At 41.5% G+C, this 14,940-nt stretch overlaps 3 protein-coding genes across 5 annotated transcripts; all 3 read right to left on the bottom strand.

Annotated features, from left to right (window-relative positions):
- LOC121864438 (larval cuticle protein 4-like) lies at positions 1-1,892 on the bottom strand. Its single transcript, XM_042363461.1, has 3 exons — positions 1,838-1,892; positions 651-778; positions 1-452 (listed from the first exon to the last, which is right to left on the bottom strand). Exons 1-3 carry the CDS (start codon positions 1,847-1,849, stop codon positions 296-298), a joined length of 297 nt encoding a protein of 98 aa, XP_042219395.1. The 5' UTR covers positions 1,850-1,892; the 3' UTR covers positions 1-295.
- Positions 1,893-4,775: 2,883 nt separating this feature from the next.
- Positions 4,776-9,167, bottom strand: LOC121864419. Of its 3 annotated transcripts, none has more exons than XM_042363444.1 (3): positions 9,113-9,133; positions 5,483-5,610; positions 4,776-5,231 (listed from the first exon to the last, which is right to left on the bottom strand). In XM_042363444.1, the coding sequence occupies exons 1-3, from the start codon at positions 9,122-9,124 to the stop codon at positions 5,075-5,077; spliced, it is 297 nt and encodes a 98-aa protein (XP_042219378.1). In that variant the 5' UTR covers positions 9,125-9,133; the 3' UTR covers positions 4,776-5,074. The 3 variants fall into 3 exon arrangements, with proteins under 3 accessions (XP_042219378.1, XP_042219376.1, XP_042219377.1); XM_042363442.1 differs by lacking the exon at positions 9,113-9,133 and adding an exon at positions 6,170-6,224; XM_042363443.1 differs by lacking the exons at positions 4,776-5,231; positions 5,483-5,610 and adding exons at positions 7,775-8,228; positions 8,453-8,580 and having other exon boundaries at positions 9,113-9,167.
- A 2,292-nt stretch (positions 9,168-11,459) lies between these two features.
- On the bottom strand, positions 11,460-12,747 carry LOC121864416 (cuticle protein 16.8-like). Its single transcript, XM_042363440.1, has 3 exons — positions 12,722-12,747; positions 12,104-12,231; positions 11,460-11,905 (listed from the first exon to the last, which is right to left on the bottom strand). The coding sequence occupies exons 1-3, from the start codon at positions 12,731-12,733 to the stop codon at positions 11,743-11,745; spliced, it is 303 nt and encodes a 100-aa protein (XP_042219374.1). The 5' UTR covers positions 12,734-12,747; the 3' UTR covers positions 11,460-11,742.
- Between the last annotated feature and the right edge of the window lie 2,193 nt (positions 12,748-14,940).

Raw genomic sequence — 14,940 nt, forward strand, 5'->3', positions numbered from 1 at the left:
TAATTTGTCAAAATTTATTCAAGCGGAATAAAAAATAAATAAATTATAAAACAATTTGTCAGTACAAAGATTTGTTGAAAGAGGAAAAGGAAGACGAGTAACTCGTGGTGTCGAGGAACTCGTGAAGGCCTTGATAGAGGTCGTGGGTGGGAGGGAGGTAGTGAGGGTTCCTCAGGAAGCCTCGCCCGCCACCCTCCACCACCCGCAGGTGTTGACGTCAGTGCATCGAAGCGGCTCCTCAACTTTCAGAAGTGAGCTGCTCCAACACAGCCATTTGTGTTGTCTTGTTTATCATTTAATCATCAAATTCCTCAGAGCTGAGGGATCCCTGGGCACCGTTGGCTGCCACGCCGTCAGCGGTGACGGGGACGGCGTTGGACTCTACTACGCGGTAGCCTTTGTCGTCAGCGATGTAGCTCACGAAGAATTCCTCTCCTTCAGGAGAAGTCCACCTGGAACACAACACGAGCAATGAAGAGTGAGACTTTGTTATTGTTTTGGTATTTACACTTGTTAACAAGACGTTTAGAGAGATGAATTATTGACATATTGAAAATATTGATGAATTCTCTTTTATAAAACTACAGAGGCAAGAATTATATTCCTGTTATGCTTCAGTACAGGTGTTGAGACTCAGGTGTTGCACTCACCTGTAGGTGCCGGTGATGGTGGCGTCGTCATCGATGCTCTGGTCGTGGTGGAGGTCGTCCAGGTCCAGGTCGAGGACATTGTCGGGGCGAGCGGCGACCAGGGCGGCCATAGCCAGGAGTACGAGCACCTGACGGAGGAGATGAAGGTGATAAGTGGATGAGAGAGAGAGAGAGAGAGAGAGAGAGAGAGAGAGAGAGAGAGAGAGATTGAGAGAGAGAGAGAGAGAGAGAGAGAGAGAGAGAGATTTGAATGGGTCAGAGATAAATTATTTATTTGGTGCAATTAGCTGGAGTCTCAAACAGATTATTTCTTATTTAAAATATTTAGAAACTATTTAAGGAAAGACTCATATTACCCAAATTCAACCAAATATTATGATAATGATAATCAGTATTATAAATGTTAAATGACTAACTATGTCTTAAACGTAGCTATAAAAGTTGGTTGGTTCGTCACTAAGACTATCTCACACAGTAGTGTCAGTGCGTGTGTTGGTAACAATTACATCATTTACTACACGACACAACTGACCTTGAAACCCGGCTGCCGATCACCCCGTCATAACATAACTGTTGTTACACCTGGTGGCTGCCTCACTTAGCATGATAAAAGGTTTACACATGCACTTTACTGTATTCCTGCTTCATTTTAGAGCAGGCAACAGACTGGCAGTATAGTATGTTGTGGCGGTGACACATTATGACTTTTGTTGTGAATGATCGGTTTTTGAAGAAGGAAAGAAATATGTATAAGATAAACCTTCAGTGTAATAGTCTGTATCCGCCGAGCTGGACTGTACAGGTGTGAGAGTCTCTGAAGAGTTTACACCATTAATGACTGAATATATTTCCCTCTTAACTCTTAATCACGGTGAGTTTGAGGTGTAGTTAGTATGAAGTTTGAGTACAATTAGCATAGTTAGTGTGTAATAGCTGTGTAGTTAGTGTGTAGTTAGTGTGTAGTGTGTAATGAGAAGCGTAAGTGAGAATGCAGAGACGAGTGTGAGGGAGAGAGTAGACAGTAGTGCAACACATACTGGGGACCTCAGCCAATGTTGGGTCTTAAAGTAAGGTCTTAGGAGGTGGGTGCTTGAAGTATGGTCCCAAGAGCTGGGTTTTAGAATTAGTGACCCAAGTGTTGAGAGAGGCCTAGAGAGGAGTGAGGCTGTAGTGTGAGGAGAACTTACAGCACACTTCATGATGGTTGGTGGTGGTGAAGGAGTGATGCCAGGCTGGGTCGTCTCAGGCTTTATACTAGCGAGTTCCCGCCACACCCACCTGCCCCTCCCTCCCTTACCCCTGTAGCTATTTCCCAAAACCTTGTCTGACCTTTCCCTGCTGCCCTGCCTCACACACACACACACACACACACACACACACACACACACGAAGAAATAACACTTTACGTTGTTGAAATTTCTTATCCTGTACTGGTGTATCTCAATAAGACTTTGATTTGAACAGAAACTATTTTTTTTTTAAGTTTAGTCGAAATCTCAGTAGCTGTTTATAGTGCAAGATTTTATACAGATTGTTACATGTAGTTCCACAATGAAAACGTGGATAAGATAAATCTTGATAAAATCATACAGGAAAAGGGAAAACAATGGGAATTTTTTGGCGAGTAAATATTATAGAGAAAAATACAATGGTCATTTGAATTTGAATTTTGTCAAACTCAACTCTTCAGATATGTTTAAAAACACTTTGATATATAGGGAATTTTCGCCCAGTTTGGTGCTAACAACTTGTTAATATTAGGAAGTGGAGCATCACACCCAAGCTTGGTTCAGAGGCCTACATGTCAGCACGATGGATATTCCTCGTGACTGAAGGTGTTTGGCTACACTTAACAAACACACGAATAACATCCCATATTAACGCCTTATTTACACAGACTCCACCTTACCTAGATACACTTAACACCAAGAAAGAATTATTGAGTCTTTGGAAAGATTATCTTCCTTAATTACGTCAACTGACTGAGAGTCCGGGTACTAGACCAGAGTTCATAATGACACACCGGAGTCTTAACAAGATGGAGGAGACAAGCATATTAACAGAAGTAATCTGTATAAGTGATCTTATGTATTATTCTGAAAAACATCTTCATCATTTACAACATAAATGCACACTACCTTATGTTTAATAATGGTTGCCCCTCGTGTACGACCGACGGCCACCTGTAGGCGTGAATGTGTTTAAGGTCTAGAAGCTGTCGCCAACAGAACAACCACACCCTGAGTTACGAACTGCATGACCCAGTGTCAAGGTAATAGTCCGAGAAGACCATTACCCCGGAACACGATCCGCATATCGATTAACATCCAGGTCCCCAAATACTGCTGGGTAAACAGAGGCAAATGGTGTAAAGAAACTTGACCATAGTTTCACACTGTCCAGGTATCGAATCCGGGTCCGTTCGCTTGTGAGGCGAGTATACTGCCCATTACACCACAGTTCGCTTATACATTATGTCAGCACACAGACCGTCTGTTGTCAACACACGAGGAAGAGTCAACGTCAACAGGATACAGTTTAGTTAAAGTCATCAGTATAAGTTCAGGTTGACGTAGAGTCTTGGTGAGTGTCCTGAAGGTGGTGCCTTAACCCCTCACCAGGGGGACGCCGCTTTCATTATTTTATTTGGTTAACGCCAGAGTGTCTTATTCAGCACAGAGAGACCCTCGCATGCTATAGGGGTTAACCCAGTCTAACAGAAACAATAACACAAGTACAGATATATGTGTAAGTGTAGTAATATCCACAAATATGGTGTACAAGACAAAAACAGAAACATCTACAAATTACTAAACACTTTTTCGTAATATTTACAAATCATGTGTCGTCACAATGGCCGCCGCTACAAGAACCTGACCAATACAGTGGCGAGGGTCGTCCAGCCTTCCAGTACACTGAGCCACATCCACCTGAGCCACACACTTGAGCCACATCCACCTGATTGATTGCGAGTCGATACACTTTCAGCCGATCTGCCTGAGCCAATCCCTCAGCTCACAAATTAACTTGAGTTGTAACCGCCGAGAGAAAAACTTCAACACTTACACAACACACCTACACCCAGACGCCTTACACCTGTGACCATTAATGGAGAAGGTGAATGTAAGGTTCAATGTAACATCGTCTGGATACCTTCAGTCAAACAGTGACCTCAAGTAGCTGTTAAGACATGCAGAGGGCGTGGAAGACGTGTAAAAGGCGGGGAATAGGATGGAAGGATGTAAGAGAAGAGAAGGAGTATTATTGATATTACAGACGGGGACGACCTCTTGAGCCTTCACACGACCCAAATTATTATCTTCAAATTCGAGGAAAAAATTACAATCTAGACTCTAGAGGGTGACTTTTCCCCTGACAGATCTTAAGTTCAGACTCCTACACCTGCCACGACCAACACACTATCTCCCTCTGCAAAGTAAAAAGCTATGAAGTATTACATCTCCATCACCTGAACGTCACATCACCATGTCCGTCTATCTAATATATTCAACAACTTATTTGCATTTATTAATCATTTGATATCTTTAAAATACTCTTCTTCTTGCTCCGCCAGGTAGCAGGTCTGAGGTCACAGTAGAGTGTGTCGCTGCTCCGCCGGGTAGCAGGTCTGAGGTGGTCACAGCATAGAGTGTGGCGCTGCTCCACCAGGCAGCAGGTCTGAGGTTGTCACACTGTAGACTGTGGAGCTGCTGTTGTCGGTATTGTCAGGGAACATTACAGTTAAATTCTTCCTTCACTTCACAAATGACTTTAATAAAACTTACCAACAACATCATCAAGGTCGGTCTGCACAAAATAATATGATTATACACTTTTTCGTTTCCATGATTTCTAGTTTTATGTAACTATTATTTTTTCGACAATTCACCTGAGGTTCATATACTGATTTATGTGTGTATAGGATGGTGGGTGACGCAGGCCCGCAGATATTATGACAAAACTTGTGATTCTCTTCACAATTATTAACATTAACACTTGACAGCAACATCATACCGTCAGCACACAGTGTTCTTTCTCTATGATAGTTCCTACTGATTCTCATTGATCTTTATAAGGAGGTTTAAATGTCGACTTACAGGATGGTCAATGTAACAACTCAACAGGTAATTTGTCAAAATTTATTCAAGATAAGTGGAAAATAAATAAATATATTTTTATAGAGAGTTTGCAGAGAGAAGATTTGTTGAAAGACGAACAAGAGACGAGTAATTCGTGATGTCGAGGAACTCGTCAAGGCCTTGATAGAGGTCATGGGTGGGAGGGAGGTAGTGAGGGTTCCTCAGGAAGCCTCGCCCGCCACCCTCCACCACCCTCAGGTGTTGACGTCAGTGCATCGAAGCAGCTCCTCAACTTTCAGAAGTGAGCTGCTCCAACACAGCCATTTGTGTTGTCTTGTTTATCATTTAATCATCAAATTCCTCAGAGCTGAGGGATCCCTGGGCACCGTTGGCTGCCACGCCGTCAGCGGTGACGGGGACGGCGTTGGACTCTACCACGCGGTAGCCTTTGTCGTCAGCGATGTAGCTCACGAAGAATTCCTCTCCTTCAGGAGAAGTCCACCTGGAACACAACACGAGCAATGAAGAGTGAGACTTTGTTATTGTTTTGGTATTTACACTTGTTAACAAGTGGTTTATTGAGATGAATTATTAATATCTTGAGAACAATGGGAATAGTTATTATTACTATTTGAATAACAAAGACACCAATGATTGTGGCAACAAGGAAACGAATTACAGTCCTGTCATACTTAAGCAATTTACAGAAGTTATGCTTCAGTACAGGTGTTGAGACTCAGGTGTTACACTCACCTGTAGGTGCCGGTGATGGTGGTGTCGTCATCGATGCTCTGGTCGTGGTGGAGGTCGTCCAGGTCCAGGTCGAGGACATTGCCGGGGCGAGCGGCGACCAGGGCGGCCATAGCCAGGAGTACGAGCACCTGACGGAGGAGATGAAGGTGATAAGTGGATGAGAAAGAGAGAGAGAGAGAGAGAGAGAGAGAGAGAGAGAGATTATTTGTTTTGTGTAATAAGTTGGGATCACCCCCCCCTCCCCTCCCAAAAAAAAAACTATTTAAAGTTCTTAAGAAAATATGAAACGAGAGTTGTGAGTGAGAGTCTAGATGCCAGTGTGAGGAGAGCGGCCAGTAACACAACACACTCAGGACCTCAGACAACACTACTCCCTGGAACACTTTAAGGAGCTTACACTACTGTATGGGACTGGGCCTGAGATGAGAAATAATAATAATAAAAAATACTACGCCAGAGCTCGCAGACGTCGAGTGTGTGTGTGTAATAAAACATTAACATAATACTCTCAACACTCGGAATGTTCTACGGTGGGGTGAGAGTGAACTGTTTACGCTCGGTCTTAAAGTAAGGTCTTAGGAGCTGGGTGCTTGAAGTATGGTCCCAAGAGCTGGGTTTTAGAATTAGTGACCCAAGTGTTGAGAGAGGCCTAGAGAGGAGTGAGGCAGTAGTGTGAGGAGAACTTACAGCACACTTCATGATGGTTGGTGGTGGTGAAGGAGTGATGCCAGGCTGGGTCGTCTCAAGCTTTATACTAGCGAGGCGAACCACACCCACCTGCCCCTCCCTTACCCCTGTAGCTATTACCCAAAAGCTTGTCTAACTCCTCCCTGCTGCTCTGCCTCACACACACACACAAAAAAAGAAAAACCACGCACACTCAAAACCATACGGCAGTACTGTACACATGAAATAACGTCAAGGAAAAAACCCACCTATATATATATGGGTCACATTTTATCCAACTCGTTATTGTAGATGAGTCGATGATAAATTTCTTACATAAAGGTAAACAAAATGTAATGTAATAAATGGGTTAGTGAATATTGAAGACAAATGTTGAAGTAAGAGACAATGATCATTCAAATTAGTACTTAATCAGACTCGACCTGTCAGATGTTTTTAGCAACACTTACAAAAGGAACATTTTAACTCAGTTTGGTGTTAACAAGTTGTATATCTACTATTAAAGAAACAAATGAAAACTATTGTAAGTGGAGCATCACACCCAAGCTTGGTTCAGAGGCCTACATGTCAGCACGATGGATATTCCTCGTGACTGAAGGTGTTTGGCTACACTTAACAAACACACACGAATAACATCCCATATTAACGCCTTATTTACACAGACTCCACCTTACACTTAACACCAAGAAAGAATTATTGAGTCTTTGGAAAGATTATGTTCCTTAATTATGTCAACTGACTGAGAGTCCGGGTACTAGACCAGAGTTCATAATGACACACCGGAGTCTTGACAAGATGGAGGAGACAAGCATATTATCAAAAATAATCTTTACAAGTGATCTTTAGTATTATTCTGTTAAATATCTTAATCATTTCTGCTCCGCTAGGCAGCAGGTCTGAGGTGGTCATAGTAGACTGTGGCGCTGCTGTTGTTTGTATTGTCATGGAACACTACAGTTAAATTCTTCCTTCACTTCACAAATGATTTTCATAAAACTTACCAACAACATCATCAAGGTCGGCCTGCACAAAATAATATGGCTGTACATTCTTTCTTTTCTGTGATTTCTAGTTTTATGTAATTATAAAATCTGAGGTTTATGTAGGCAGTCCCCCGGGTTACGAACGTCCGTCTTACGAACGTCCGACTTACGAACGTCCGACTTACGAACGGGGTTAAACCTGAAATTTATGGCATTATATTTACCTGACGACTTATTTTTTACTTTCATTTACTGTATTTTGTCATTCTATTTCTTCTTTTCTCTTAAATTAAATGATTTTAGATGTATATAAAGACTTAGGCTATGATACAGTGGAAATTTAAACATTGTTCTGTAAGTACGGTATGCGCATATCATGTGTTTCGACTTACGTACAAATCCGACTTAGGAACGTCCCCGGGAGCGGAACTCGTGTGGACAGGATGGTGGAAGATGCAGGCCTGCAGACATTATGACAAAACTCATGATTCACCTCACAATTATTCACCTTAACACTTGACAGTAACACCATCTTTGAGTCAGTTTACACACTAGTGGTGCCACATGTTCTTCCTTCACCATAATTTCTACAAATTCTTCAGGATGGTCAAAATACAACAGGTAATTTGGTAAAATTTATTGAAGATGAATGAAAAATAAATATATGATGAAAGAGGATTTGTCTGTACTAAGATTTGTTGAAAGAGGAAAGGGGAAACGAGTAACTCGTGATGTCGAGGAACTCGTGAAGGCCTTGTTAGAGGTCGTGGGTGGGAGGGAGGTAGTGAGGGTTCCTCAGGAAGCCTCGCCCGCCACCCTCCACCAATCGCAGGTGTTGACGTCAGTGCATCGAAGCGGCTCCTTAACTTTCAGAAGTGAGCTGCTCCAACACAGCCATTTGTGTTGTCTTGTTTATCATTTAATCATCAAATTCCTCAGAGCTGAGGGATCCCTGGGCACCGTTGGCTGCCATGCCGTCAGCGGTGACGGGGACGGCGTTGGACTCCACTACGCGGTAGCCTTTGTCGTCAGCGATGTAGCTCACGAAGAATTCCTCTCCTTCAGGAGAAGTCCACCTGGAACACAACACGAGCAATGAAGAGTGAGACTTTATTATTGTTTTGGTATTTACACTTGTTAACAAGACGTTTAGAGAGATGAATTATTGACATATTGAAAATATTGATGAATTCTCTTTTATAAAACAAAAACAACAAATGATTATGTGACACAACAGAGGCAAGAATTATATTCCTGTTATGCTTCAGTACAGGTGTTGAGACTCAGGTGTTACACTCACCTGTAGGTGCCGGTGATGGTGGCGTCGTCATCAATGCTCTGGTCGTGGTGGAGGTCGTCCAGGTCCAGGTCGAGGACATTGTCGGGGCGACCGGCGACCAGGGCGGCCATAGCCAGGAGGACGAGCACCTGACGGAGGCGATGAAGGTGATAAGAAGACGAGAGAGAGAGAGAGAGAGAGAGAGTGGAGATTAATGATATATTTATGCAATAAGCTGGTGTTTCAAATAAAAAAATATTTTATACTCTTAAGATGAATCGTATGACTTATAAGTGAAAGTTCAGATGCCAGTGCGAGGAGAGAGGCCAGTAACACAACACACTCAGGACCTCAGACAACACTACTCCCTGGAACACTTTAAGGAGCTTACACTACTGTATGGGACTGGGCCTGAGATGAGAAATAATAATAATAAAAAATACTACGCCAGAGCTCGCAGACGTCGAGTGTGTGTGTGTAATAAAACATTAACATAATACTCTCAACACTCGGAATGTTCTACGGTGGGGTGAGAGTGAACTGTTTACGCTCGGTCTTAAAGTCAGGTCATAGGAGGTGGGTGCTTGAAGTATGGTCCCATGAGTTGAGTTTTAGAATTAGTGTCCCAAGTGTTGAGAGAGGCCTAGAGAGGAGTGAGGCTGTAGTGTGAGGAGAACTTACAGCACACTTCATGGTGGTTGGTGGTGGTGAAGGAGTGATGCCAGGCTGGGTCGTCTCAGGCTTTATACTAACGAGGCGCACCACCCCCCTTCCTCCCCCGAATCCAGTGCCTGTTCAACTATACCGTCCCTGCTACCCTGCGTCACACACACACACACGACGAAATATATTTTACAGGTAAAACCAGGATCTCATTTTCAAACATGTCAATATTTACATTTTATAAAGAAATAATTACAATGAAAATTAAATCACTGACACAAAATCAACTACTACTACTACTACTACTACTACTACTACTACTACTGAAACAAATAACATTCTCAATATTTGATAGCAGATGTCCCTTGAGGGTGAACCATTTCAGCTAGGGATCACAGCCCAAATACTACACAGTGATAGTAAGTTATAACACCAACCATAGATAGTGTGTGTGTGTGTGTGTGTGTGTGTGTGTGTGTGTGTGTTTCATATGCAGAGACGCGAAAAAACTATCTTTACTTTGGGTGATCGATGAATTTCAAAATGAACACTACGACTCCTGTTGTCTCAGTAAGGTAGCTAAAATCATTCGTCCATTGTGTCATATTTTACAACACAATTCTGTATAGATAATTTTTTGAGTGATTAATTTTGACTCTGAACTTTACACACATGATAACTGACAAACGAATGGGAAAATCATGTTGAAACGCGACCTAGTTAACAAGATTGGTAGTTCTCGGTAACTACTCATTATGACTCAATTAGTATAGTTTAGTAGAGTTAAGTTAGTCGTTGTTGCTACATACATACATCCAGCTGGACTCTTGTGATCACCTTTGACGAAATCATTTGTTCACTATGAATAGAAAAACTTGTACTATGGATCTCTGTGTGGGTTCGTAACTGATATGTGTGTGGTAGACTTGCTTGTGGGAAGGTGTGAGGTGTGAGGTGTGAGGCGTGAGGTGTGAGGTGTGAGGTGTTAGGTGATCCTAGGTAGGTTATTGTAGCCAGGTTCACCTTGACGGCTCATTGTTGACACACACACACACACACACACACAATATCGCGTCAGCAGTAATGACCTAAAGTGCCTCAGCGTCTCTAACAGCTGTTCACACTACAGGTTTATGAATCGTCTGTGAATATAAATACAATAAAAAATCCAGATAAAAACAAACCCGAGCGCTTCAACGTAAACCTAATTTCATAAGTACATAGCAAAGGTTTCTAGAACAAGCCTTGACACACACTGAACACACACACAGAAACACACACAGACACACACACACACAGAGACCAAATTAATAGGTTTATACAGGTATATTACCTTTCAAAATCAACAAAAACCATTTGGTACAATGTGTAAGTGAGCAGCTTTAATATGAATTCAAAACACCTCAACTGTGTATTCGTGGCTCTAGGTAAAGGTCAGGTTCTGATTATAAAACTCATCCAGGCACAAGTACAAGGTTAGGTCTTAAACACAGGTAGACGGACGTACGTGTTAAGAGTACCATAAAGATGACGCACTTAATTTATATGGTTATATTAGGTAGAGGTAGAGGTTACAGGTACATGTACAGTTATCCTCATGTGGTTAAAGTAGAATAAAGATGACTCATTTAACTATGGGGAAAAAATAACCCAACCATCCCCAAACTTTTCCCTTTTATTGTAATATTAATCCATCTCGTGTCGTCACAATGGCTACATCTATCTACCATCACATCACCATAATGATTGGGGTTTATCCACCTATCCACCAGCACACCTGACACACTCAATTGATCCACTTAACCAACTCTCCTCAACTCCCAGATCAACTTATGACCAAAGGGAGAAAAATAAAATAACAAAACAAATCATCAACACTTACACCTTCAGGCTATAGCACGAGGTTACTTACACCTGTGACTGTTATTAATTAAGGTGATTGTCAGGTGAGCCGCAGTGACTCAGTGACGCATCGCTTGTTAAGTCAGTTAAATGTATATAATTCGTATTTATATTACCTGTGTTACGGCTTCTTAAACTGTAATATTTTCATGCTTGGTTCGTCGATTTTATAGTTAATTTCGTGTTATATTGTGAATTTTATTTACATGGGGAACTTTATATAATGTTTACGTGAATAAACATTAATGTACAATAATGTTTGGTGTTACGCTAATAATTGGAAGACGATAATATTACAAATTAAACTAAAAGTCTTAATATTTTATCATCCGGAAGTGAACATCGGTTATAACATTTAATTCTGTTTATTTTATTCTGACTTGTGAGATAAGAGTGTCAACCACCACGGGTCCTCCTCCCTCACACTGGTCATCACACTCCAGGTAAGTCACACAAACACTCATACGGTCACTTTACTTTATTTTCATTAATACTGCACCTTGTATAAATAAAAGAGGAAGAACATAGTTAAGAGACTCTGTAAAGGAACAGTGTAGGTGAGAGAGACTGTAGTAGCTGCGGTCGGGAGTGAGGCAGCGATCGTGATGAGGATAAGGGAGGTTGTCGGGCTCCTCAATTAGACAGATTCACGAACACAGACGAACAAGCTCCTCCTCGTATCCTACTACTGACGAAGATATGCTCGGAGATGACTCAGGGCTTTAACACATCGCTGTGCTGGTTTTTTAATCAGTGTCGAACTCCTCAGAGGACCTGAAGGACACCTGGGTACCATCAGCCTTCAGGCCACCAGCACCAACAGGGACAGCGTTGGACTCTACGATACGGAAGCCATCGTCGTCAGCGATATACTTGACGAAGTATTCCACGCCCTCAGGAGACGTCCAGCTGGAAGACATAAATTCCCATATTTAGATCACTTGTGAATATCTTCCTCACCTCGAGACATTTACCTGACTCAGGGATCATTAATGCCAGACACAACAACTCCGTCAGGGTAACATCACAGGTTAGTTTTTCGTAACTTGTGAGCGCCCCACAGATCCACAGGACACATATCATTACTCACTGCTGCAGCGCCCTCACCTGTAGGAGCCGGTGACGGTGTTGTCGTCGTCGATGCTCTGGTTGTGGCCGAAGTCATCAAAGTCGAAATTGAGGACGTTGTCAGGGCGAGCGGCGACCAGGGCGACGAGACCCAGGAGGAGGAGCAGCTGACAGAGAAACAAGTGTTATTTTATTGAAAGAAACATGAAGATGACTTTGACTATTAACAATGAAGCTCTTGGTCTATAAAATAATGAAGTCAATTTGGGTAAAAGTTCACAATTCATTTTAGTGATAATAATAATGGTGAACCACTATCGGGTAACACGTTAAGCTGTACAGTAAGTATCTCAACACCATATTCTAAAGACAGTAATATTCTCGTGTTGACCTGATGCTGTGTGAGGCAATACTGTACCTGACATACTTAACACATCACCCTGGGGAGAAGATCACCCTAGGGCCCTGACTTGACTGATCATCTCTTGACACACAGAAGAAAACACTTGACACCCTGCCTGGCCACGGGGTTAAAAACTTGAGTCTCATAGGTTAGGTTAGGTTAGGTTACAAGTTCTAATAATCATCAACAGAGACTCTACTACAGTATTCCTCCTCTTAACAGCCAACTCCCCCAGCAGGAGGAACCCAACTCACGATACACTTCATGGTGGTGGTCGGTGGAAGAGTGTGATACTGAGCAGCGGCGGTAACACGTTTTATAGTGGGCGACCCTGACCACGCCCACCTAACCCGACCTGACCCGACCTGACCCTATCTGACCTTACCTGCATTGTGCCACACTCTTTCCTACTGTCATGTAATTTTTACTCTCCTTTCTAACCTGTGTTAACTTCCTTATCGGTGTATGTTTACAATCCCCATAACGAAACCTAACTTAACCTAACCTAACCTAACCTAACCACTTCACTGATAAACCCTCCACATCTGGCGGGACTGAGACAACAGATATAACTCAATGTCTAGTAGAAACTGTGGCTACTTTTTAAAATATACATAAAACACATCCCGTTATATACTGCAATGTAATAATATTTTCTCCTTGATATCCTTAGGTTCCTCTGTTGGAACTCACACAGCTAAATTTTTCTGATGTAACTCAATCTTGGTGTTCAGTAACTCTTAGTCGAGGAACTTAAAAAAAATGGAGACATAATTAAGAATTTCCTCTAACAAGAAATCCCGGACGTGAATGTTGACCCCAAAAAACTACGAACATCATAAAACAGTCGTCATTCCTACCTCCTATCACGTACAATCGTTCTTTCTTACCTCCTATCACGTACAATCGTTCTTTATTACCTCCTATCACGTACAGTCGTTCTTTCTTACTACCTATCACGTACAATCGTTCTTTATTACCTCCTATCACGTACAATCGTTCTTTATTGCCTCCTATCACGTACAATCATTCTTTCTTACCACCTATCACGTACAATCGTTCTTTATTACCTCTTATCACGTACAATCATTCTTTATTACCTCCTATCACGTACAATCGTTCTTTATTACCTCCTATCACGTACAATCATTCTTTCTTACTTCCTATCACGTACAATCGTTCTTTCTTACTTCCTATCACGTACAATCGTTCTTTATTACCTCCTATCACGTACAATCGTTCTTTATTACCTCCTATCACGTACAATCATTCTTTATTACCACCTATCAGGTACAATCGTTCTTTATTACCACCTATCACGTACAATCGTTCTTTATTACCTCCTATCACGTACAATCGTTCTTTATTACCTCCTATCACGTACAATCGTTCTTTATTACTTCCTATCACGTACAATCATTCTTTATTACCTCCTATCACGTACAATCGTTCTTTCTTACTACCTATGACGTACAATCGTTCTTTATTACATCCTATCACGTACAATCATTCTTTCTTACTTCCTATCACGTACAATCGTTCTTTCTTACTTCCTATCACGTACAATCGTTCTTTATTACCTCCTATCACGTACAATCGTTCTTTATTACCTCCTATCACGTACAATCATTCTTTATTACCACCTATCACGTACAATCGTTCTTTATTACCACCTATCACGTACAATCGTTCTTTATTACCACCTATCACGTACAATCGTTCTTTATTACCTCCTATCACGTACAATCGTTCTTTATTACCACCTATCACGTACAATCGTTCTTTATTACCTCCTATCACGTACAATCGTTCTTTATTACCTCCTATCACGTACAATCATTCTTTATTACCACCTATCACGTACAATCGTTCTTTATTACCTCCTATCACGTACAATCATTCTTTATTACCTCCTATCACGTACAGTCGTTCTTTATTACCTCCTATCACGTACAATCGTTCTTTATTACCTCCTATCACGTACAATCGTTCTTTATTACCTCCTATCACGTACAATCGTTCCTTCTTCCCTCCTATCACGTACAATCATTCTTTATTACCTCCTATCACGTACAATCATTCTTTATTACCTCCTATCACGTACAGTCGTTCTTTATTACCTCCTATCACGTACAATCATTCTTTATTACCTCCTATCACGTACCATCGTCCTTCTTCCCTCCTATCACGTTCAGGTGTTCCTCTGACCAGGTAAATAAACACCTGTGTATAGGTAATGATGTTTGTGTTTGATTTTATTCTTCTTATTATTTATTCCAAGAGATTAAGAGGAAAAAGCTTTTATGACTTGCTGTTTATGTTATTAGGTTAGGTTAGGCTATTACTGATGTTATTTATTCGTGTTTCCTTCACACAAATAAAGACTAAATATTTCTCATTATCTTTCTCTTTATTTCTCTTTAATAGGCCTATTATTTCATTTTCTCGGGTCAAGAATTTCGTCACAGTAACG

The sequence above is a fragment of the Homarus americanus genome, unplaced genomic scaffold (assembly GCF_018991925.1).
Source record: "Homarus americanus isolate GMGI-L3 unplaced genomic scaffold, GMGI_Hamer_2.0 scaffold29020, whole genome shotgun sequence".
NCBI lineage: Eukaryota > Metazoa > Arthropoda > Malacostraca > Decapoda > Nephropidae > Homarus > Homarus americanus.

Coding starts and splice junctions, on each gene's coding strand:
- LOC121864416 (XM_042363440.1), bottom strand. Junction 11,906..12,103: donor ACCGTCACCGGCTCCTACAG/GTGAGGGCGCTG, acceptor TATGTCTTCCAG/CTGGACGTCTCCTGAGGGCG.
- LOC121864438 (XM_042363461.1), bottom strand. Junction 453..650: donor ACCATCACCGGCACCTACAG/GTGAGTGCAACA, acceptor GTTGTGTTCCAG/GTGGACTTCTCCTGAAGGAG.
- LOC121864419 (XM_042363444.1), bottom strand. Junction 5,232..5,482: donor ACCATCACCGGCACCTACAG/GTGAGTGTAACA, acceptor GTTGTGTTCCAG/GTGGACTTCTCCTGAAGGAG.